Source organism: Vulpes lagopus, chromosome 10 (assembly GCF_018345385.1).
Source record: "Vulpes lagopus strain Blue_001 chromosome 10, ASM1834538v1, whole genome shotgun sequence".
Taxonomy (NCBI): Eukaryota; Metazoa; Chordata; class Mammalia; order Carnivora; family Canidae; genus Vulpes; species Vulpes lagopus.
In genome coordinates this window covers 51,783,115-51,808,992 of record NC_054833.1, presented here as the reverse complement: position 1 = coordinate 51,808,992, position 25,878 = coordinate 51,783,115, and the positions used below count along the sequence as shown (strand labels likewise).

Sequence of the window (25,878 nt, the reverse complement as noted above, 5' to 3'; positions counted from 1 at the left end):
TGAACCAGTCACTCAGTATTTACCATATGGAATGGGCATTCAGTGCTGGGAAATGGAGTTAGAGGATATACACATATTTCTAAAATTCCAAGAATAACCTAAGTACTTAAGTATTTTAAAAGGCTATTTTATCACAAAACAAACAAAGTTGGAAGGGAGACATTTCAGTATTTTTTTTTTCTTGCTGAATCCAATTCACTCTAGAGTGTATCCTTGAGATTCTGCTTCATTTTCTGGAAACTGGCTGAAGGTCCAGTGGACAAAGGCTGTAGTAGCTCCATTTGGTCAAAAGACAAGAAAAAAAAATTCTCGAGGCATAGAGTTCTGTAGCCTGGTAAGTTTATATGAGAAACATCTGCTCTCAGCTCCTACAAAGTAGGTTAATGATGGGAATTTTAGTCTGGGATAGCTCCTTATCCAATTTGCAAACCACTAGCTTGATAGTGCAAAGTATACACAGTCTTCACTAAGACGTCTGAATCCAAAGGGGAGCATGACTGTTTCCTTGAGGTATTAATGTGCCTACTCAAGATTGAACTCTGTCCATCTGATATATAAACCTTACTATCTTGGATATTTATCACTGTGTACTTCTGTATTCTCTATTCATTTTAGGATGTACATTTTAGGACTCTATAGTTAATAGACCAAAACAGAACAATCTACTTATATAAATTATATGAAATGTATATGATCTTAACAGCTTTCTAGCTCTTTTTATTTGTGTTGTATTTACATAAGTTTGGAAGTTACAAAGTCAATAGTGTCTCCATTGGTTTTCGGAGATTTTCAGGACTCAAGCTATCTCACAATTTTCAAATTATAGTAATGTCAAGAGTCTCCAAATATGTTCTATTCATTTTCAAGAATGGATAGAACTAACCTGCTGACTCTAGCTCCTCTGTGGGTCTAACTCCTGTTTCAGCATTTAAAAGCTCAGTGGTTATCTATTTCCTTTGATGAAGTTGCATTATTATATTACCTGTTGACTCTATAGAGGGGAACCTATGCATCCCCTGGTTCTAAGAGTCCTGGACGGGGAAAAGACTCTGGCTCTGTATCTGTTTGTCCTGATGCTTGTCCTCATACTTGCTGCCTGGACACAATGCCTTGTTTCCAGTTCCTGTATCCTTGTTCTCAGTCCCAAAGGTTTGTTCCCCTAAGAATGGGTCTGGATTCCTCTTCCTTCCTATTTTGTTACCCTCAGCTTTTCCACACGAACTTAGAATACTTCCATTCCCTTGTCAATATGAACTTTGTGTTGTTTTTCAGATACTCAACACCAGTTCCTTGATCTAACAAATCTGGCATTTTCTGGCTACTCCATCTTGTCTTTCTACCCATTCTCTCCGACCCAAGTCTGGCAGTGATACTTAATGTATAACTTCACTAACCTCTGCAAACCAAGTTTGGGGTTTGCAATGGAAATGCTTCTTCTACCCCTGCCACAAAAGAGGAAAAGATTTTATTACTATTTTTAAGAGTTGCCTGGGCAAAATTATTTTTAAAAATAAATTTTTATTCATTTTATTATTTTAAAATTATATTGCCCATGGCCTGCACTTGGGACCACTGATCCCATTGTTCTATTCTTGGTATGTTATTCTCCATAAAAGTAATGAAGAGAGAAGATGCTACTGGTTTCTGATCAAAAAGGAGAATGGCAGATGGGACAGTCCCCAATTTTTTTTTTTTGAGAGAGAGAGCAAGCAGGGAAAGAGGGGCAGAGAGAGAGAGAGAATCCTAAGCAGCTTCCACACCTAGTACAGAGCCTAATGTGGGGCTCTATCTCGTGACCATGAGATCATGACCTGAGCTGAAATTAGGAGTCGGATACTTAACCAGTTGAGCCACCTAGGCACCCTGAGAGCCCCCAACTTGTAAACACAGCTTCTCAAAACTCTGAACTATTTGCTACTAGAAGGGAAGTGGGCACATTTGGACAAGGTGATGACAGGATTTTTCTTCAACAGGTGACAGTCTAACTATAGTTACTGATGACATGACATAGTTTTAAAACTGGTTCCACTATTTGTTTTTGTTCTTTTATCTTTGTCTAGATCATAGCCCAGACTCATGAAAATATTATAGCCTTTAGAATCAGACAAGCTCTCGTTAAAATACTGATTTATGAGTCATGTTGTCTGGATTATTTAACCTTTCTCAATGGACATAATGAAACTACCCCACCTGTTAATCATGGGAGATTAAGTGAGATGATATTTTATTCTTTTGTCATAAGCACAGAGTACACTCTTGTTATCTACATACGAAAACACCCAGAGTAGTCTCATAGGCACATTTCTGTATGTCCAGATGTACTTGTCTGAGAACTAACAATGCCTGCTCCCCGTACTTCACTACCACACGCCAGTTGCTGTTATAAACACTTTGCCTCTATCAGCTCACTGAAATACAGTAACTCTGAAGTGGATACATTTAGCATCTTAACTTTATAGGTGACAAAATGAAGAAAAGTGCAGTTTACAAAGTGCTTAAAAGTATGAAGAAGCGATGTCTAAGAAGTGCATTTAAGATAGCACCGGGGGACTGCATCCTTGGCTCAATGGAGTGAGAGAAGCATGAAGGGCTCACTAACCCTTCTTGCTTCTAACTAATGGGCTTGCCAGAGGCAAAAGTATAAAGTAAGGTAAAACCCTCACTAGGTTGCTTCAATATCTAATGCCATCATTATCATCTATATGCCAAAAATAAGAAAGGTTAGAATTACTGGTTCTTTGTTCATTCTCTATACCCTATAAAATTAGAGGAGCAAAAACCGTGCACTCTTTATGTTGACTTTTTACTAAATATTTACTTTTCTAATTATAAGAGGATCAAAATTATAACCCATGCTTCCTTCAATTTACCTAGATTTTACTTGTATTCATATACCTGTAACATCTTGGCAGCCAAGCATTGTAAAGATTTTAATTTTCTAAATGCTTGAAACATGCACAGTAAAATATATAGCTTCCTCTTACACTTCCTTCTTTGTAGAAGGTTTATTTCTCACTACAGCCTACTTTAGCTGAATTCTACCCCTGGAATTATAATCTATCACTGCGTCATCCTCCCAAATGATAGGTAAACATGGAATAAAATGATGATCAAGAAAAGGACAACCATCAGTTTGGGAACTGGAGTCTCACTGGACAGTGGCAGACTTTAAATGCCCCCCTGTGGGGAACTCTTTCTGCGTTTTTCTTGGCATTCAGCTCTACTTGGTTTCCTTTCACATTTCTAACATAAAAGTGGGCTCCACCATATTTTTCTGTGTGGTATAATTATTCCACAAAAATTCTAAATGGACTCTAAGTCCAGCAAAAGTCTTAATTTTATGAAATCAGCAGGTGTATGGTCCTTTAAAAATTCTACCACCTTTAGAATTTTTTTCAATAGTCATTAAAAATTTAGCAGATAGCTCATGGTAAAAAATAGCACCGTGTAAATTTTCTAGAAAATAAGCTAGTCTGCGTATGAGGATTAGAAATCTCAAATTAGGTAACTCAGAGGATTTCTAATTTATGTTTCTCCTAATAAATTTCCTATAGTGTACATTGCTTGATCCGATGCAAGGGTAGTATTCTCTCTTTATTTTGTCTTTCTCTCTCTTTGGCCATCCTATCATCACTCTGCTTTAGCACATAACGTGTTTCCCTGTCTGAACTCTACACTCAACCCCCATTACCTGAGTGAACATGAAACCTGCCACAGACACCTATTCAAGATACAAACACATACCAGCACCAAAGGTATGTTAAAAATACCTGGCCTTAAAATTGTATTATTTTATAAACTTATTGCTGAAATTTCATAAGCAAGTTGAATTTAAGAGAATTTGTGAACCAGGAATGTTTTGTTTATATATGAAGGCTGGAAAGCCAGTCCTTAGAATCAGGGAAACAGTAAATTCATTTTATAACTGAAAACTTGCTGATAATTATTTACTACTTTATGGAACTATCCATGGTGTAAAAAACATACAGAAAAATTTGAGGATCATGCAGGATAGTCCCATAAATTTTCTTTTACAATGAGGTATCCTAGATTATCTCAAGCGAAAGGAAACTTGATGTCTGTGAAATCCATATTTCAAACTCGAAGTGGTAGTACCCTCAGAAGACATCATGTTTTTTTTTCTCAAAACCTGATGCTTATATTAAATTAAGGATTCCCTTGCTCTTTCAAAGGAGAATCTAGTTATTTGTTTATCATTCTCATTTAGTTTTAAGAGCTTAGGGCCAAAATAACATGACAACTTTAGTTGGAGAAAGCTAACACAGCAAATCAGGGGTTCATAGAGGAAGGAGGTTGGTCATTGCTGAGATTAGTGCAGTAGAGCCCTCGGTCTGGGGAAAGGAATATGCTGGCAGATTCAGGCCAAGCTGCTCTACCTTCTGGAAATGACCGAGTGTAACAGTGGCAAACTCACTGTCATGTCTCTTTGATTTAGGATCAGATATTTGGCAACCTCTGCCATATATTATATAACAATACATTATAAGGAAGTTTGTTTATACCACACACTGAATGTTCACCCCTCCAAAGAAACTCATTAAAATATTTAGCATCAGCTACACATTATACATAATGGAACTAGAGAACATGTTTCTCTAAAGGAGAAACACCATAATGAAAACACCCTGTGGGATAATAATATGAAACTACAATGCTTCTTTTCAAGTCTTCTTATGTGTAGATCATACTATAAAAAGAAAGCAGTGTAAATGGATTAGTAAAGAGAAAATAAAAGCCTACAGTTCACTACTGTTTATACTCAAAGTACTTTCTGTTCTTCATATAAAAAAACCATGTACCTCAACAATGCGTAATCCATGGGAAATTATGTAAAGTTACAGAGTTATTCATTAGGTGGATAAGAGGCTGAATCACTCAAGAGACTGCCCCAATTTGGGTAATAAATTCATAAGGAGTTCACCAAATCAGACCCCAAAAATGGTAACTGGTACCCATTTTCAAAGCTCTTCCACTCTTTGGCTTGGAAAAGTAAAGTGCTTCCACTAAAAACCACTGGTCATTTGGTAATAGATAGAATATTTACAAGTATTCCTTCAGAATTAGAAGGACTTGCCTTATTTGACAATGCAGTGCAAAACACTGATTAATCATCATTTACTGATAATGCAATGCATATTTTAACATAACTTACTTTTTCATATTAATTGTCAAATAAAAATTCTTAGTTCATATTGGAATCCTGTTCTCTAAGAAAGACTAATTATGTTGTGAAAAGTTGTCTGGAACTCAGCAGTTTAATTCTATAATAATAATAATGAACTTAGAGAAGGAGCTCTACAGCCTTTTACTTACTAAACAATATTATGATTCAGTTACCTATTAGTCAATACTATAAACTGACTTATAATGGACATGTACCCATTAAACAGGAATACTTGTATTCTGTCTAAAATTTCTAAATTAAAGAGATTTCCATTATTTACTACCAAGTTTAACTTTACAAAGAAAATTGTATCCTTGCAATTTAAGATCACTTATGATAAAAAAAAATACTTGTGTATAAGTATAACTAAACCCCTTTACCTTATAAATATCCAAAAATCCACACTGGTGGTCAAACCTGGTATACAGTTCATTCAGCATGCTGATCACCTGCATGGGAGTACACTGGGCACATATGGCTGTGAAGCCAACAATGTCCGAGAAGAGCATGGTAACGTCATCAAACTTTCTTGCCTGCACCTGCTGCCCTTGCCACAGCTGCTGGGCTACATCACCAGGGAAAATAGAATACAGAAGATCCACTGTTTTCTTTTTTTCTTCTTCCAGGGCCTGATGAGTTCTTTCCAAAGTTGCCTTTAATTTATCCATCCTCTTCTTCAAGCCATCTTGTGCCTTTGCCTGTTCACCAACCAGAATGACATCTCGGGTGGCATCATGAATAGGGATGTCTGAGAGATGCAGCCCTCGGCCCATGAGTTCATCCAACTTGTCCACACATGGAGAGCCCAAGAATAAAATGGAATTTGATTCTGGGACATGGATCATCTGTCCCTTGACTTCCATCACCTGCAAAATTAAAATTTTAATCAGTGCTCTTCACATAGTAGGTTCACAAAAAAAGTTAATTTACTATCTGATAAAGAGAAGGAACAAGAAATGTATATTAGCTATGCTGAATTTCTGCATTCATATGAGCAAATTTGAATATGGTTGGCAACCTGTGTAAAATTCATGGTTCTGAACAGAAATCTTTGTTATTATGCCCCACTTTGCCACTTCCTAAAGACAATGATGAAATGATGAGTGAGATCAATGAGAAATGAACCTGAGAAACATTTTTTATTCAAAATGAAATTACACTCAGGCTCATCATGAAATTGGCTCATGAGTCAATTTAGCACCTTTCAACCTGCTTAATAATAAAATTAGGATAAATCCATCTGTCAAAACAACTGTATTCAAGTCATTAAAATAATACTCAGGGAAAAAAAGTCCAGAAATTCAAATAAATCAAAATAATTGTTTGGCCTTACATAAGTCATTTTTCAAGGCTTGTAGACCTTTGAATATATAGTAGTTCTTGCACTGACTTACAGAATGATTCACTTTATCTTTAAAAATAAAAATTTAAACTAGATGTGATTATGTCTGTATTATCAGGAAGTAATTTTCAATCAACTATCATGTTCACTATGAGCTGAAAATATACCCCCTAAATCAGAATAACACTAAAGGAATTCAGTTAGGAAGATAAAGAATCTGAAGATGCACTACTTTAAATTGGTACCTCCTTTCTGTACTCTTTGACTACAGAACTTGGGCGACTGATGCTTCATGTGTTCCATCAGTGGACACAAACTGATGCTAGCTTAGCATGGCACCCTATGAGCCATTCCAAGGGAAGGAGCAGCAGCAGGAAAGGAAATGCACTTAGGATGTTGCTGTACAGTGGGACTCAGTGGCTCAGTCAGTTAAGCATCTGCCTTCGGCTCAGGTCATGATCCCGGGATTGGGATAGAGTCCCACATCAGCCTCTACACTTGGTGAGGATCCTGTTGCTCCCTTACCCTCTGCTTATCCCTCCCCTGCTCATGCTCTCTCTCCCTCTCTCTCTCTTTCTGTCAAATAAATAAAATCTTTAAAAAATAATAAAAATTAAAAAAGGATGTGGCTGTACAGAGTTATCTGGGTCAGAGTAAGGTATCTCCTGGAAAGGAGAGAGGTGGTAATGACCTAGAAAGAACAGCCCAGGAGTTGACCACCAAGAGTGCACATCTGTTTAACCTATATCACCTTCCACTGCCACGTGGATGTGGCTCATTAAATTTATTTTCCTTTATTATTTGTAGCATGAAGTATTTTGGCTGGCTGATGAAACTGAAGGCATAGAACAAACATACAGTAAAACTGAGAGATTTGGATGTGTAGGCCTGCATCTATGTTTTACATGATGCCACCTGTACCATTCATCAAGATTCAGTACAGACATGGAAATAAAATCAAGTCCTCCCTTGACACTATAATTTTTATGAAATGAAATGTTTGCTTTATCTTTTTTTTGTTTGTTTGCTTTATCTTAAGTGAAGTTACCACGAATGTTCAGTATTTCCTCCTTTGATACCTAGTACTCTCATTTCTTCAATGAAATATTTATTGTTTCCTATTTACTCACACTGCTTTAGGTCATTAGCATAAAAAGATAAAAGAATATGCCCCTTCTCAAGGATACATAGGATGGTGATGGAGGCCAGAAAATGGTGTGCAGAAGACACTCCCAATCCCCTCCCCCCAACCGCCACCAGGGCAGCTTCCCAAGGCTGCAGGCTATGGCCTGAGTGCAGACAGAGATGACTGTTCTGAGAATTTCCAGGCTGTGTCCTGTGTGCTGTGCCTGGCAGGCTGTGTTGAGAGGACTGCTGTTAATGGCACATGCTTGCCCACCATCGGGATGGTGAAGGTGTCATAAGGAAGATACACAAAATCTACAACATCAAAGCTAAAAATTGACCATGATCCATTTATTCATAAAATTTAAGTTTTGTAAAAGCAAATCTCTGATGCTCAGAGATCTAAATCTAGATTTAGACGTATGTGGTCTCTCTCTCTTTCTCTCTCTCTCTCTCCTCACATTTCAGATGTTTTCTTCTTCTCCATCTTACTTTTTTCTCCCTTCTCCCCTTTGTTCTATGGACTTATACTTCCAGCATCCTCTCTTCACTTGGTCTTTGTCTCTCCTGCTGCCTGTCTCTCTCTCTTATGAGCACTCCCTGCCCCTCCCTCTTTCCTCATTACTTCATTCTCTTCCAAGACATCAACCTCCATCACAAATAGACCCCTTTCTCCCTTGCCACCATCTCTCTTTATGTCAGATACAGAATCAGCCTATGGTACATGCACTAACAACATTATGTATTATTTGCTATATGTAATAAACAATAGTGTTTTCGTTTAACTTAAAAGAAGCTGAGTCGAATATCTGAAATTTCTAGCTCAAAAATATAAAACATAAATAGGTTCTTGATCTATACGTGGCCATTAGCTGTTTGGGTGGTTTTTTTTTTTAATTAATTTTTATTGGTGTTCATTTACCAACATACAGAAAAACACCCAGTGCTCATCCCGTCAAGTGTCCACCTCAGTGCCCGTCACCCATTCCCCTCCAACACCCGCCCTCCTCCCCTTCCACCACTCCTAGTTCGTTTGATACTCTCATTAGATGCAGAGAAAGCATTTGACAAAATACAGCATCCATTCCTGATCAAAACCCTTCAGAGTGTTGGGATAGAGGGAACTTTCCTCGACATCTTAAAGGCCATTTACGAAAAGCCCACAGCAAATATCATTCTCAATGGGGAAGCACTGGGAGCCTTTCCCCTAAGATCAGGAACAAGACAGGGATGTCCACTCTCACCACTGCTGTTCAACATAGTTCTGGAAGTCCTCGCCTCACCAATCAGACAACAAAAAGACATTAAAGGCATTCAAATTGGCAAAGAAGAAGTCAAACTCTCCCTCTTCGCCGATGACATGATACTCTACATAGAAAACCCAAAAGCCTCCACCCCAAGATTGCTAGAACTCATACAGCAATTTGGTAGTGTGGCAGGATACAAAATCAATGCCCAGAAATCAATGGCATTTCTATACACTAACAATGAGACTGAAGAAAGAGAAATTAAGGAGTCAATCCCATTTACAATTGCACCCAAAAGCATAAGATACCTAGGAATAAACCTAACCAAAGAGGTAAAAGATCTATACCCTAAAAACTATAGAACACTTCTGAAAGAAATTGAGGAAGACACAAAGAGATGGAAAAATATTCCATGCTCATGGATTGGCAGAATTAATATTGTAAAAATGTCAATGTTACCCAGGGCAATTTACACGTTTAATGCAATCCCTATCAAAATACCATGGACTTTCTTCAGAGAGTTAGAACAAATTATTTTAAGATTTGTGTGGAATCAGAAAAGACCCCGAATAGCCAGGGGAATTTTAAAAAAGAAAACCATAGCTGGGGGCATCACAATGCCAGATTTCAGGTTGTACTACAAAGCTGTGGTCATCAAGACAGTGTGGTACTGGCACAAAAACAGACACATAGATCAATGGAACAGAATAGAGAACCCAGAAGTGGACCCTGAAATGTATGGTCATCTAATATTTGATAAAGGAGGAAAGACTATCCATTGGAAGAAAGACAGTCTCTTCAATAAATGGTGCTGGGAAAATTGGACTTCCACATGCAGAAGAATGAAACTGGACCACTCTCTTTGGGTGGTTTTTATTTTGAAATCTCTGAATCAACAGAGTCTGAGGAAAAAGTGATTGCTTACCTCCTACACTACAGAATAACAACTAATAAGATAAGCCCCAATGTACATGTAAATAACTTTTAATATTTTTTCATCAGTGAATTTTCCCTTATTTAATAAATGGGCAAATACAACTGAAGCATTTGTGTCTCTATCATAAATGTGTTTTTACTATAATTGGTAATAACATAAAATTCCTTTTGAATTACATTTGTACCATTATAATCATAAATTCAGGAATTCACCATCATCTTCACTTGTTCATTTAGCAATGTGCAGAATTATTATAGAAATTATATATTCTTATGTATAGGAAGCAGATTTATGGGAAAAATACATAAAATGGAAACATGTAAGTTCTTAATGCATTTCAAATTATACTAAAATTTAAATGAAAGAGCATAATGCCTAAGAAAAATAAACTGTTTTTAAATCTATCAGATTTCAGGGGCACCCAGGTGGCTCAGTTGGTTAAGCATCTGCCTTTAACTCAGGTCATGATCTCAGGATTCTGGGATCAAGCCCAGCATCTCTATCTCTATCAAATGGAGAAATAATATCTTCTCAAATCAATCTATCAGATTTCAGAAACTGGTAAGCATAATGAAAAAGGAGTATTTGGGCAAAAGGGCTAAAAGTCATCCTTTTACAAAGTATGGTGGTCAGGTTATATTAAACTAGCTGTGTTTTTTTATTTTTATGCATAGATATATCTATAAAAATATTTATCACTATAATCAATAATTAATTGAAAATTGAGTATGCTTGGCTCTAAACTATACATTCTTGTATTTTTGCATATCCGGAACATGGACTGACTAACCCATGCTCCCACGGAGACTCAAGTCTCATAAGATAATCATTTGTAGCATGGTTATATACAATGGTTAGCAAAAAAAGATTTGTAAAAAGCAGATCTGGATTTGAATTGCTGCTCTCTTGACATTAAGAGGGCAAACTAACCCAGGTTCAATTATTTTTACTTCCAAAGCTTTTCTAAAGTGGAGACAAAATGATAATGCTGTTACTGAGGATGAACAACTAGCTAACTCATCACATCTGTTGAGTGCTTGTCACCAGCCAGGTACTGTGCTGAGTACTTAATCTATATGTTGTTATTAAATTTTACTTTGCCCTATGACTGTCATCATTTTTTAGATGAGATTTAGGAAGGTAAGAGACTTGCTCAGAATGCACAGGCTAATAAACAACAGGGTCAGCATTTAAACTCAAGTTGGACTCCAGAGGATCTGCTCTTAACCACTGAAGAAGGAGGATGGGTAGGGGGTTGGGCAGGGACTGAGGAGGCAATAATAATTCTACATGCAAACCAATGTGACAGCAAAATAACCTTAATGAGATATTCACAGCAGGCAGGAAAAAAGACAGAAGTTGTTGCTCTTCATGCAGATTTAAATAGCTACTTTCATGCCTACCCACCTAAATTAGTATAGTAAAAGTCACTTCTAGCTGTGATTTCAGATATTTCAGATCTTTAGGATATAACTTACAAAAGCACAGACAGAATGATATGTCCCCATGTGTCCAGATGGGCTTTTGTTCTCACAGAGTAGCATTCACTTTGAAGAATTAGATTCAGAAGAAGAAGAAGAAGAAGAAGAAGAAGAAGAAGAAGAAGAAGAAGAAGAAGAAGAAGAAGAAGAAGAAGAAGAAAACCAACTAGGAGACAAATGGGCAGCTTGAGAAACTTCTATGTCCTCAGAGTGCTGAGATTCTCCCTCTTCTCAGGGCCCTTCCTGAGATACCGCATGGCTGAAGCCACCAGGAATAAGGATCTTGACATCAGTCCAGTCAAGAAGTGCTCATTTCCCACAAGCACGGAGATAACCTCCTCTTTTGAATAAAGGTCCCAGGCCACCTTGCATCTGGGAGCTTGTCCTTCCCCCTCAAGCAGCAGCAACAAGAGCCAGTGGGAGCCCCAGAAGCAAAAAATAAACTCAAAAGATGAAAATAGCAGCATGTGAGCTCTGAAAATTACACTGCCATTGCAGCCACTTGACCACAGAAGTAGGCCAGGACCTGCATGCCAAACCTAAACAGAGCAACTGCTTGTTATAATAAAAATTTTAATAGGATCTGGTGTCTTCTCACATAATAGCCAAACTGTCCAGTACACAATAGGAAGCCACACATCGTAATTCGAACCAGGAAAATAAGATCTTGAATGAGGAAAGGCAATCAATTGATGCCAACACTGAAATGAATCAGATATTGGAATTATCTGTCAACGACCTTAAAGAGCCCATCACAAAATGCTTCAACAAGCAATTACAAATTCTTTTGAAGAGAGCAAAAAAATTAGAAAATCTCAGTAAAGCAATAGAAGATATAAAAATAACCAAATGTTGATTATAGAGCCAAAAAATGCAGCAAAAATAGCAAATTTTCTGGGTGGACTCAAAGAGAGAACAGAGATGATAGGAAAGAATCAGTGAGTCTGAGGATAGTTCAAGAGAATTTACTCAGTCTGAATGAACAGAGAGAGAAAACAGACTAAAATAAATAAATAAAAATAAATAAACAGAGCCTCAAGGGCCTGCAGAACAGTAACAAAAAAAGAAAAAAAAAAGTCCAACCTTCATATCATGGGAGTCCCAGGAGGAAAGGAGAGAGATTAAGACTGAAAAAAAAAATTGGAAACATAATGGCAGAAAATGTCTCTAATTTGACAAACGATATAAATCCATAGGTGCGAGGAGCAATATGAACCTCAGATAGGATCATCACAAACAGACCCAGTTTAATTCACTCCCTAACTAAACTTCTGAAAACTAAAATCAAAGAAAATTTCTTGAAAGCAGCCAGAGGGAAAGGATGCAATACTCACAGGGAATAGTACAATGCATGGAAGCAGTTTTCTCATCTGAACTAGGGAGGCCAGAAGAAAGGAGCAGGCTCTTCTGAATATCAGAAGAAAAGTCTATCATAAATTCTACAACTGGGTAAACTAAACTATTTTTGAAGAATGAAGAGACAATCATCATATGGTTTCACTCATATGTGGAATATAAGAAAGAGTGAAAGGGATTATGAAGGAAAGGAAGGGAACTTAGTGGGAAAAATTAGAGAGGGAGACAAACCATGAGAGACTCCTGACTCTGGGAAACAAAGGGTTGTGGAAGGAGAGGTGGGTGCAGAGATGGAGTAGCTGGGTGATGGACACTGAGGAGGGTGCTTGATGGGATGAGCACTGGGTGTTATACTATATGTTGGCAAATTGAATTTAAATTTTAAAAAATTAAAAAAAAAAAAACAAAGAGAAAACACATTGGCAACTGAAGAAAAACTAGAAGTCTGTGTCCTCATAGACCTACCCTTAAAGAATGGCCAAAGAAAAATTTTCAAGCAGAAAGATAATATGAGAAGGAATCTTACAGCATCTGGAAGGGAAAAAAAAAACAGAAAAACTAGAAATATGGGTAATTACCACAGAATAAATATCCTACTCTGAGTTGTCTAAATTATATGTACTGAGTGTGAAACAAAAATTATGATACCACCTGCATTCATCCCAGGTGTCCTTAGAACAGAGAAGCACAGGGAAATTGTACACACAACACATGAGGATGTGGAGGCAGAGACACAGGAGTAGTGTCACTACAAGCCAAGAAACAGCAAGGCTCGCCAGTAGCCACCAGAAGCCACAAGAGTCAAGGAATAGATTCTCCTCCAGATGTTATGGAGAGACCATGGCCCTACCCACACTTTGATTTCAGACTCTGACCTTCAGGACTGTGTAAGAGTAAATGTCTGTTGTTTTACAGTTTGTGGAAATGGGTTACACTAACCATAGGAAGCCACTACAGGTTGAAACAGCAAAATTAGGTAAATAGGATCTTAACGATATACGTAGGATGATCCACCTAACAGCAATAGTACACATATTTTTCAAGAACTCATAGAACATACTCTAAGCCAGATCATATCCTGGGCCACATTAAAAACAAAAACAAAAAACCACCACAACATTCAGGTCATGATCTCAGGGTTGTGAGATCAAGCCCCCATCAGGCTCCACGCTCAGTAGGTAGTCGACTTGAGATTCTTCCCCTCTCATCTGCTCCATTCCTGCTTGTGCACACTCTCAAAATAAATAAGTAAATAAATAAAATCTTTTAAAAAAATTTCTAAAATTGAAATTATACATAATATGTTCTACATGGAATAAAAGTAGAAATAAAAAAAAAAGTAGAAATCAATCACCATAAGATATATTCACAATGGCCAAAACTGGAAATAGTCCAGATGTAGTTTAGTGGGTAAATGGTTAAACTAACATAGAATACCATATAATAATATAAAGAATATTCTACTTACAGAAGTAAAATTGTGGCTTAATCTGTAGGGAATTATGCTAAGTGAAAAATCGCTTAGTTGATAATAGCAGAGCTTTTGTTTTCCTGCTTTGCTTGTTTATTTTTACCATTCACTTGTTTGTGTTTTGATTTTTAGTCCATAATTATCCAGAGAAATATACTGTTTTGATACAAAACCAATTTTCTCCCAAGGGGCTATTGGTTTCTTAAAATTCCAATCTAATATCTACATTTATAATAGCTATAATTTTTTAAAACTGCAAAATTTGTTTTGATTTTCTCTGAAAAAGAATCCCTCATTAAATATTCTTATTTAAAGAGGCAATATAAGAATTCTTAAGTACACTAAATAGAACTTAAAAGAAATTAAAAGCATTCATTTATTTATCTATTCATCTGTTTTACAAATATTTACTTAATACCTACAATCTATCAGTACTATTTTACTCACTTTAAATATGCAGGAATTTAAGCAGAACATCTTTGCAGTTTTAATAAATTAAACAGTAAATTCAATTGTAAAGTATATGTACAATTATAAGGTACAATTGTAAGGTATATGTATCTGGGGGAATATTAAAATCTCAGGCTAATTATGATACTGTAGGCTAAAATCAGACAATAAAATTCATACTGTTTATTGATAGAATCAGAAAAAAAAACATAACCCTCCAGACATTATATCTTAGCATAGAAATGCTTGCTTTCCCCTTCCCACCGACCCCCCCGCCATGTGTTTATACTTAATTTCATTGCTATTCTTGAAATCTCAAAACCAGTGAGAATGGGGAAAATTAACAAGGCAGGAAACCACAAATGTTGGAGAGGATGTGGAGAAAGGGGAACCCTCTTGGAGAGGAAAGGGGAATCCTCTTGGAGAGGATGTGGAGAAAGGGGAACTCCACTGTTAGTGGGAATGTGAACTGGTGCAGCCACTCTGGAAAACTGTGTGGAGGTTCCTCAAAGAGTTAAAAATAGATCTGCCCTACGACCCAGCAATTGCACTGTTGGGGATTTACCCCAAAGATTCAGATGCAATGAAACGCCGGGACACCTGCACCCCGATGTTTCTAGCAGCAATGTCCACAATAGCCAAACTGTGGAAGGAGCCTCAGTGTCCATCGAAAGATGAATGGATAAAGAAAATGTGGTTTATGTATACAATGGAATATTACTCAGCCATCAGAAATGACAAATACCCACCATTTGCTTCAACGTGGATGGAACTGGAGGGTATTATGCTGAGTGAAATAAGTCAATCGGAGAAGGACAAACATTATATGTTCTCATTCATTTGGGAAATATAAATAATAGTGAAAGGGAATGGAAGGGAAGGGAGAAGAAACGGGTAGGAGATATCAGAAAGGGAGACAGAATATAAAGACTCCTAACTCTGGGAAATGAACTAGGGGTGGTGGAAGGGGAGGAGGGCAGAGGGTGGGGGTGAATGGGTGATGGGCATTAAGGGGGGCACTTGACGGGATGAGCACTGGGTGGTATTCTGTATGTTGGCAAATTGAATACCAATAAAAATAAATTTATTATCAAAACTTCATTCTAAAAATGGATTTGAATTCTGTTTTGATAGATAAGTCAGTAAACCACATAACAAAGTCGATTTAATGTTGCATGATTAGATGCCACTTTTCTTTTTGAATCACAGCAGGATTCATACAATATTTAAAGGAAATAGGTTTATGCTTCATAGTTGAAAGTAGTACATCAGAGAATGTTTTGATATTCTGTTGTGCAATTTTCTAAATGCAAAAGGCTTATGTTTTGCTTTTTGATTCTTTATACATTTTTTTATTTAACAATTTCACATGATGTGAGGAATATTAAATTGATACACGGTTTTTAAGACTCGCATGCAGAGATTATCTTTTCTCCCAAAGAGTGCAGATGATTTTATTGTTTCATCACATTCACACAATCAGTAAATCACACACACTCAAGGACAGCACTGAAAGTCTTCCTTACTTTAACACACATAGTCTGCACCTCTGGGGTGCCTTTGTCACCACAAGGGCACTTATCATCCCATGGGAGATTGTGGTTACATTTCAATATAATGAGTTGATAAAACTACACTTCAGACGCTGTAGTAAATATTTGGAACAACCACTAAAATATTCTACAATGACAGGAAATTCTATACTCTCTTCAGGATATATTACAAAAATAATCCTGCACAAAGCACTAACTCATTGTTACATAAGGATGAAGGAAGCTGCCTTATAGTAACAGAGTACAAATTAATAAGAATTGGGAATTATAAAAAAGTTAGCCATTCTGACTCAGCCCATTTAACATGAAAATATTCTGATAAGGCCTCAGAAAAAAAGAGAACAAACCCTAACTTCCAATTATCCAAGTCTGTTATTTATGTGTGAGTTATATGTGTATGTGTGCATTTATATTAAAATATTTGTTCTCCCCTCCCATTCCTCATTTCATTCTTGTGAATCAGAGGTCAAATGAAAGATCAAGGGTGGCTATTTTTAGTAATAGAAATAGTCTTTTCCATTTTGTCTCAGTTGCATAAAGATTTAAAAGAAATAACTAGGAAAATAGTGTGACCAAAGAATGAAATTTTAAGTTTTACTTGATTTTCATTAATTTAAACTACAATGCATAGAGTCACATATGGCTACTCACTGATGTGTTAGTAAATTCATGGCTCTGATATTCCATCCATCATTTGATCTAAGTATAATTTTTCATTTCTTTGTGGTAAGAAATGAATTAGTATTTGGGTCACAGAGATGTTCTTGCTTTTGACAATGTCACATAGAAGGTTTGAAGAAGTGTTATATGTAAGACCTTTACTCAGTACTAAAGATAGAATTGAGTTTAAGACAGTTAGGGTCTCTGCCTTTAAGAAACTTATATTTTAACAGAGGAGATACACATTTTAAAAACAAAGAAAGAGGAAAGAATGGACAGGTTATGGAGAGCTGAGGGATCCTCCTGCTGCAGAACAAGTAGATCGTGATGAAAACATACTGTTGAGGCAGTGATCTCTTAAGAGGTAGGAGAGGTTTGTAAGGACACTCCCACGTACACACATCAGAAAATGGAACAACCAAATGAAAACAAAGGAAACAAGCAACAAAAAAGCAAGACGTTGTGCTGGATCTCTGAGAGGGTCAGAGAGAAGCCAGGTTTCCCTGAGAGCCAAGGGGAGAGGGCATGGGTAAGGCGACTCTGAGACCTGGGACATGTGCACGGTTAGGGACCCTGGTTACACACTTCAAGCTGAAGATCCACCCTCAGAGAAGGCTGGAGTGGCCCTCAATCACAGGCATCTAACCCCTCCCCAGTTTAGAGTCTTCAGACTGTCAATATGAATAGGCTCAAGCAATGGACAAAAGCATGGAAACAATGAACACAAGATTTAGAGCTCCAAACCTAGCCAGTTGTCAGGTTCAGAACATAGAGCCACCAAGTATGTATAAGTAAGGATACAATCATAAAGATAAGCAAGGACCTAGAGACATAAGGAATGAGCAAGCAATTAAAAACTTGGCATAGGCCATCAAGGGTATAAGAATAGTATTTACCTCAAACAGTTGTAATGTTACAAAAAGTCCTATGTGCCATGTTGAGCATAATCCATCACAAAGAAGTCTTTGGTAACTACTAGGCAACCTCACTGTGGATTTATTTATTTATTTTTTTAATAATAAATTTACTTTTTATTGGTGTTCAATTTGCCAACATATAGAATAACACCCAGTGCTCATCCTGTCAAGTGCCCCCTCAGTGCCTGTCACCCATTCACCCCCACCCCCCGCCCTCCTCCCCTTCCACCACCCCTAGTTCATTTCCCAGAGTTAGGACTCTTCATGTTCTGTCTCCCTTTCTGATATCTCACTGTGGATTTTGAGCCTGCCTCAAATGTACTGAATCAGAACCCCCTGTTGTTGGGCTCAGAAACTGATTTTTTTTACAAGACCTCTGTGCGATTCTGAAAATTGACTAGACTTGGGAACTACTGCCTCAAATATCATTTTGTCCAATCCATCCATCTCACATGTGTAAATGAAGAATAAGTTGCATGGGGAGGACACTTTGCATAAGGGTGCCAGGCAAGTTGGTAAAAGGGCAAGGACTCAAACCAGACCTCTCAGCATACACAGCCTCACTGTGGATAGTTCAGAGCTAGAAGATATGTTCTGAATAAAACAGAGAGGAACAGAAAATTCAGGAATGGCTCAGAGCTAGGAAATTAACAAGCCCATAAATACTTTCATCAAAGGTGAATCACAAAACTGTTTCAACAAACACTCTAGACAGTATTTGTTTTGACAACTTTATGAATGACTTTCCTCCATATCTGTGGAACCATTAAAGATGTGAAGAGGGTCCCTTACATTTTTTTCCATTGGCACACCACTGCATTTTAAGAGAATAATGTTTATTTTGTTATCAATTTGGAGATTTGAGTTTTCCAAGTGCATCCTTAACGTTTGCCAAGGTCTGCCTGACAAATAAAGCCTATTTGTGACCAGTAATATCTCTCAATCATCCCTTGGAATTGTACAAGTTTTAAAATGTTTCTACAGACATTGCTGTATTTTGCTCTCTGATGTTGGGAGGAGTACACAATCAAGGCTACTATAATTAGAGAAGCTGAGGCCAGGGAGGGCTGAGTGCCAGAGATCACACAGAGGTAAGTTAGAGAGCCCTGACAGCCCTGACCAATGTTCTTTCCATACATAGTGTGGAGAGATGGATGAAAAGAGTGACAGCTTTGAAACTAAAAATTATATGAGTTTAGAGCCTAGTTCCATCATTTGCTGTCTGAGTAGTAACCACAGACACATCACATGGCCCTTCAGGGCCATAGCAACCTCATCTGTAAGACTGGAATAATAACAATTTTAATGGAATAGCATTAGGGTGAAGTTTAAATGAGGTAATATGCATAAAAAACCTTACCTAGTACCCAATATACATGCATTCAGTGATTATTATTATACTATTGTTACTCTTGTTATTAAGCATTATGACAAGGATGATGATTTGACTGGTGCTAGAGACACACAATCAAATAAGAAATTATAATGCAATTATGTTGAAGAAACTCTGATGGTAATATATTTTATGAAGCTGCATTGAATAGGCATCGGATATGGGTTAAAAATACATCCCTTTATTCACTGTAGCATTTTCAGTAACAGTAAGAAAAACAGCAAATAATTTAAATGTCTGTAGTAGATTTCTACTTCAATGAGTTATGTCCCATCACTCAAAAAAAGCTTCACAAATCATTACAAAATACTACCATAATTAAAATATCACAATGAAGGTTGACTTTGCATTGGCAAAATTTCTCAGATACACATAATCAGTATTCGTCTTTGTAAACATCCCCAGGAACATGAACAATGCGTATGAATTCCTTGTCAAGATAATAGCATTCAACTGAAGAAGCATGCCTTGGAGGTTGTTTATGAAAGTGAAAAGCACAGGAGTTGTTGGCATATGGCAAGGGAAGTGTTCCACAGTGAATGATGGCAAGTTCAAAGGCCCAGATAGAAAAAAGAGCATAGCACATTGAGGGCATGCAAGAAGGTCCAGACCGATCAAAGCAGAGAGCAAAAGGGTCTAGTCAGGTCAAGGCCATACAAGTGAGTCATGACCACTGGAATGTGAGCTTAATCATGTGATTCTCCAGTCCTCCCTCTCCTCTTTCCTCTGCATGGAGGACATGTGTCCAAGATGGTGGAATAAGAAGGAGCCTGGGTTCAGAATTCTCTCTTGCAACCCAGCTGCTCAGATACCTAACCTGCCCTCAGATGTATCATGGGATCAATAAATCCATCTTCACTATGTCGAGGGAGTGGGATTTGATGATTATCACAGCCTTCTTTACCTTGACTAAGCATCGGGTCTTGATCAAAGATCACTTTCCCCCAACTCCATCACCCATTTGAGAAGTGGTCTAGAGTTGCATCCCCTCTATGCTGTGACCTTGGAGAAAAGAATCCATTATAGCTCTTTCCCATCCAACCTGATTATATTCCTTATCATTCTAATTAATATCACTCCCACTTTAAGGTTCTAGGCCATCAATGAATTACTAGAAGAGTCCTGAGATTAACATAATTCAATGTGTAATTCTGAATCTAAAGCTTCGCATAAAGGACTAACATATGGTTGGTTTCACACTTACCCAACATAAATCATAACTTGCTATCAATTCTTTATCTCTTTGAAACTGAATTACATGTGTATCTTTCATTCCACTGAGATATCAAAACCTCTCAAGTATACTGTAAATAATCTAAATTATTTCTTAGATCTAAGTGTTTACAAACAGTATATAAATTAATACATTGTTTGGGAGATATTGAGGAGATATTTCCTATAAAAATAAAAATCTCTAGGGCAAACTATGGGTTGGAGACTTTCTCTTTGTTGTTTATATTTAAATTTAAATTTATCCTCTGATTTAATTTTGCAGTTATCTGGTTAATATGAGCAAGTGTAATAATGGAGATGGAAGAAAACTAAGTGATGTGCCCAAGATCTGTGGCTAAAGAAACTCAGAAGTGGGACTAGAACATGGGTATCTTTGTCTTGGGTATGCCTTTTCCCTGAACCTTTCACTAGCACCAACAACAGGACTTCAAAAAATTGTGTGTTTACACATGTTGTGGGGAAACCCTCAAGAAAGCTTCCTATACAAGGCCCAAGGATCTCTGCATGGTCATGTAATGTTTGTTCAAACATTTTCCTTGGGAAATGGAAAGTAGATAGCATGACCTAAATGTGACTCCCCATCTTTAAGATGGCAATAATGAATGAACTTCAATAACAGGATTGCTATTTGGATACATATTGGCTAATACAAAACACCCAGAATAGTCATTGGCATATAACAGCATTACATATTTGTTAAATAAAAACTGCCTGGGTCATAATAGGCTATCAGGAGTTTTCCAACCCTTTTGCTTGTCATCTCCTATTGTCCTACACGCTGTTAAGCTTTAATTACAATGAATTACTGATTGCACTGGTTTGTGAGGGCTCCTGTTATAAAGTACCACCAATTTGAATGGCTTGAACAACAGAAACTGAAACAGAAACTTTTGGAAACCAGAAGTCCACGATCAAGAGACCCTGCTGCTCTAAATGCCTCTCTCCTAGCTTCTGGTAGGGCCTTGGCTTATAACATTTGACCTCACCTTCACATGGTGTTCTCTTTCTCTGTGTGTATGTACATCTCTATTTCCGAAGTTTTCCCTTTTTATAAGGACATCAGTCATACTGGATTAAGGCCACCCTAATGACCTCATTTTAACTTAACTACTTCTGTAAGGATTCTATCTCCAAATATGGTCACATTCTGAGGTACTGGGGGCTAGCCTTCCAAGACATATTTTTTTGAAGGACACAATTCCACCCAGAACACCAACTTATTTACTGGACCATAAGAGTGTTCTAGCTGTGACACATCATATCATATTCTAAGGTTCTTTAGTAAAGTGCTCGGAACCAGTAGAACCATCTACCCATCTATTATTTTAGCCCTACCACATTTTATTACTTTTGTGATGTTTATTGTTCTCCCTAGCCCTTACCATCCTGTCATACTATTTTCCTACTCTTCCTTGTTAATGTCTGTCCTGATAATAGAAGTACAGAGACTTCTAACTGTTCCTTTGTTTTCTACCATATGGAATAGTACATGCCATATAGTGGGTAATCTACAGATATTAATAAAATTATTAAATAAATTTATATGAAAATAATCATGGATAAATATTTTACTATCTAATGGAAAGATGGACAAATGGTATCTTTGGTCTGACTTCACAGATCTCTGATTTCTTAATGGACCAACTCCTTCTTTTCTCTTCCTTTGAACATTCTAAAGTATATGAAAAGAAGAAAAATAAAAATTTTAAGAAGAGCTATCCACTAGTAATCTCCTAGGCTCCTAATGGCCTAGTTACTTCTTAGAACAGGAACACTTCAAATATTTTATTAATATGATATTTTGGGTAATATCCAAAAAGCACAAACTAGCAAGAATTGGTATAGATAACTAAACTGAACAAATCAAGACGCCAAATTAATGTCTGTTTGTTTTCAAATATTCCTGTTTTTCTTATTTATATTGATCAAAGAATTTTGGTAATTCCCATATTGCTCCTGTGTTACAATAATCTATCACTCGGCTTCCATCAACAGGCCAATTTAGAGGCTCTAACAAGAGTATCTTGAAAAGAAAAAGAAAGTAGATCCTGTACAAAACATAATTTTTATAGCATTTCTGAGCTTTAAATAGGTGAAATAAAGCTCCAAGTGGCCTCAGCAAAAGTAAAAGCTATCATCTGGAGCTGAAATCTTAACCATGAGCTATATGTGCAAACTTAAAGAAAGAGTAGCTTGAGGGTAAACGCCAACGCAGGCACCAAGATCTGTAGACTTAGTTTTGCATTAGAGGTAGGGATGGGGAGCTGAGCCTGAGATGCTTAGATTGTACCAGAGACCCTTAAAGGGGTTCAAGTGGTCCCAGGTCTGCACAGCCCCCATGGACCCTTTGGAAACACAGAAACCTTCTCTCATATGGAACACATACTGCATTCAGGCTCCAAGCTCTTCTTCAGGATAAAATAGTATCAAACAGAAGATAAAAGTCAACAATCACAAAGCATTCAGGGAAACGAACCACCAGAAATGAGACTTGGAAGAAACAAAAAATAGATTTAAGACTTCAGACACTGATGTCTCAGAGTTAGCATTACAAAACAGGTATGGAATGTTTAAAGAAATAAAGGGTAGCATCACAAACAGGCAGGGAGAGATGACCAAAACCAACTAGGAAGGTTTAATAAAAGAAGAAGATAGGTTTATCATTGCACTGTTGGGGATTTACCCGAAAGATTCAGATGCAATGAAACGTCGGGACACCTGCACCCCGATGTTTCTATCAGCAATGGCCACAATAGCCAAACTGTGGAAGGAGCCTCGGTGTCCATCGAAAGATGAATGGATAAAGAAGATGTGGTTTATGTATACAATGGAATATTACTCAGCAATTAGAAACGACAAATACCCACCATTTGCTTCAACGTGGATGGAACTGGAGGTTATTATGCTGAGTGAAATAAGTCAATCGGAGAAGGACAAACAGTGTATGTTCTCATTCATTTGGGGAATATGAATAATAGTGAAAGGGAATATAAAGGAAGGGAAAAGAAATGTTGGGAAATATCAGGAAGGGAGACAGAACATAAAGACTCCTAACTCGGGGAAACGAACTAGGGGTGGTGGAAGGGGAGGATGGCGGGTGTTGGAGGGGAATGGGTGACGGGCACTGAGGTGGACACTTGACGGGATGAGCACTGGGTGTTTTTCTGTATGTTGGTAAATTAAACACCAATAAAAGTTAATTAAAAAAAAAAAAAAAAAAAAAGAAAAATATAATGGTTGAAGTTTAACAAAACCAAAGGGCAGATGGGCTAAAGAGAGTATGAGATGCTACTCCCAAAAAATCAGTGAACTAGAATCATAATACAGATCTGAAAATACTGTGACATGTCACATGGAGAGACACAAAGGTAGGAAATATGGAAGACAGATTGAGTGATAGATAAGAAAAAATGTGAAAAATCTAACCTAATTCTAATCAGAGTACATGGAAGAGAGAATAGAGAAAAAGAATGAAAGGTAATATTGGTAACAATAATGACTGTGAATCTTCCCGAACAAATGGAAAATATCAACCCACACCACCAACCACAATATCCACCAGGAAATAGAAATATGAGGAAATCCAGGATTAGACATTGTAATGAAACTGCAGGATACCCAGTTTTGACCAAGATCATAAGAGTAGACAGAAAAGAGTACCTGCAAATGACAGATAGACAGCCACAATATGAACCGGAGACAATATTTCAAATGGACTCAGAGATACTAACTGTCATCCTAAAATGATGCACTCAAAAAAAGCTACATTTTAAAAATGCCAATGAGATAAATATGTCAACAGCGCTTATGAACAATAAACTAACACACAAAAATGTATTATTGAAGGAAAAGGAAAACAAACCCAGAAGGCTAGTCTATGATGGAAAAACAGATGGTTAACAAAAAGGAGGTAAATCTAAAAAAATATTGTCTATGAAATAGGACATGAAATATTTATAGAAATTGTCATATGCTACTTCTTTACAAGCATACAAGATGTTTTGTTTTGTTTTTATTGAATAAGCTTAAGAAACAATGATGTAATGGAAAACATTAGAGGTAATAAAAAAGGTATATTATTATGAATGAGAAAAGTACAGTGAAAAACCAGGGCATGTAAACTTATAGTCACTGCTACTTTGCAATTCTTTCTTGTAAAACAAACAGTATATAAATAAATAATCTCCAGAGTATTCTCTGTTATTTATGTTGAGCACTTAAGGTTTTGGTCATTTGCCTGTAGACCCCATTCCAAGCCTTCTCGGGATCTAGTCTCACTCCACACTTTGCATCCTTACCTCTACTATCCTCCTGACAAAACCAAACCACTCTGTTCTAAGTACATATGCTATGCTTATACTTTACTCACAGACAGAAATGTGATTTTTTCCAATCCTACCATGGCTCTATCCTATTTATGAGAGATGCTTTCCAAATGTCACTTCCTTTCGGAAATTGTTCCTGACTTCCAACTCTATCTTTTCAGGTAGATATAACCTCTCTTACCTCAGAGACAGTATGGTTTTGCTCAAGCTTCTCTTTTGGGACTTAGCACATTCTCTCCGACAATGACTCTTCACATCTTATCCCTCTACTAAACTCTAAGCTTGTTGAAAACAAGATATATTTAAGAGTAACCTTTAAAAATAGAGCCTAGTATAGGACTTTAGATAGAGTTTCAATATTTGTAAAATAAATAAATGCATGAATGAATGAAATGGAAAACATCTCTGAAACAAGCAAAATTTCAGGAATAATATGAGAGGGAACAATATTTCCAAACTATATAGATTATGTATATACATTTATAATTATATGTTCATATTTATATTTAGCTAACAACTAATGACCAACAAAATTCCATCTTTATAAGCAAACAGAGACCATAATAAGTAAATGGTCTAATCTATTATAAACTATGTATTAGAGAAATTCCACATTTGGCAAGATCAGAACAAATTATATACAACTTTTCCTGTCCTTTTCATGATGGAAAAAGCATCTGCATTAAAATAATTTAAAATGAGCCACTGAATCCGTAAGGTTTTTGAAAAATATGACAGCATAACCTGGTTGAGAAATAATTCCTTCTGTGGAGAAATTGAGACCATCATACATTGCTAGTGGGAATGTGAAATGGTGCAGCCACACTGGGCAGTTTTCCAAATGGTTAAGAGGAGTTACTTATGACCCAGTTACTCTACTCCTAGGCAAAGATCCAAGAGAACTGAAAACATGTCTACACAAAAACCCATACACAAATGGTCACAGTAGAATTATTAATCACGATCAAAAAATGGAAACCACACAAATTTCTATAAACTAGAGAATGGATAAACAAAATGAGGTCTATCCATATAATGGATTATTTGGTCATAAAAAGGAACAAAGCAGTGATACCCATTACAACACGGATGAACCTCAAAAACATTAAGCTGACTAGAGAAACCAGGCAAAAGGCCACATATTGTGGAAATCCCTTTATATGAAATATCCAGAATAGAAAAATCTATAGTGCTACAAAATAG

The 25,878-nt window shown here is 36.9% G+C and overlaps 1 protein-coding gene across 1 annotated transcript in view; it reads right to left on the bottom strand.

The window, feature by feature from the left end:
* The window catches only part of GUCY1A2 (guanylate cyclase 1 soluble subunit alpha 2), a 330,262-nt gene that overhangs the window by 126,791 nt on the left and 177,593 nt on the right, over positions 1–25,878 (bottom strand). Inside the window, exon 5 of the mRNA XM_041770456.1 lies at positions 5,566–6,051. Within this exon, the coding sequence (XP_041626390.1) occupies positions 5,566–6,051 (486 nt within the window). The remainder of the gene's footprint in view (positions 1–5,565; positions 6,052–25,878) is intronic.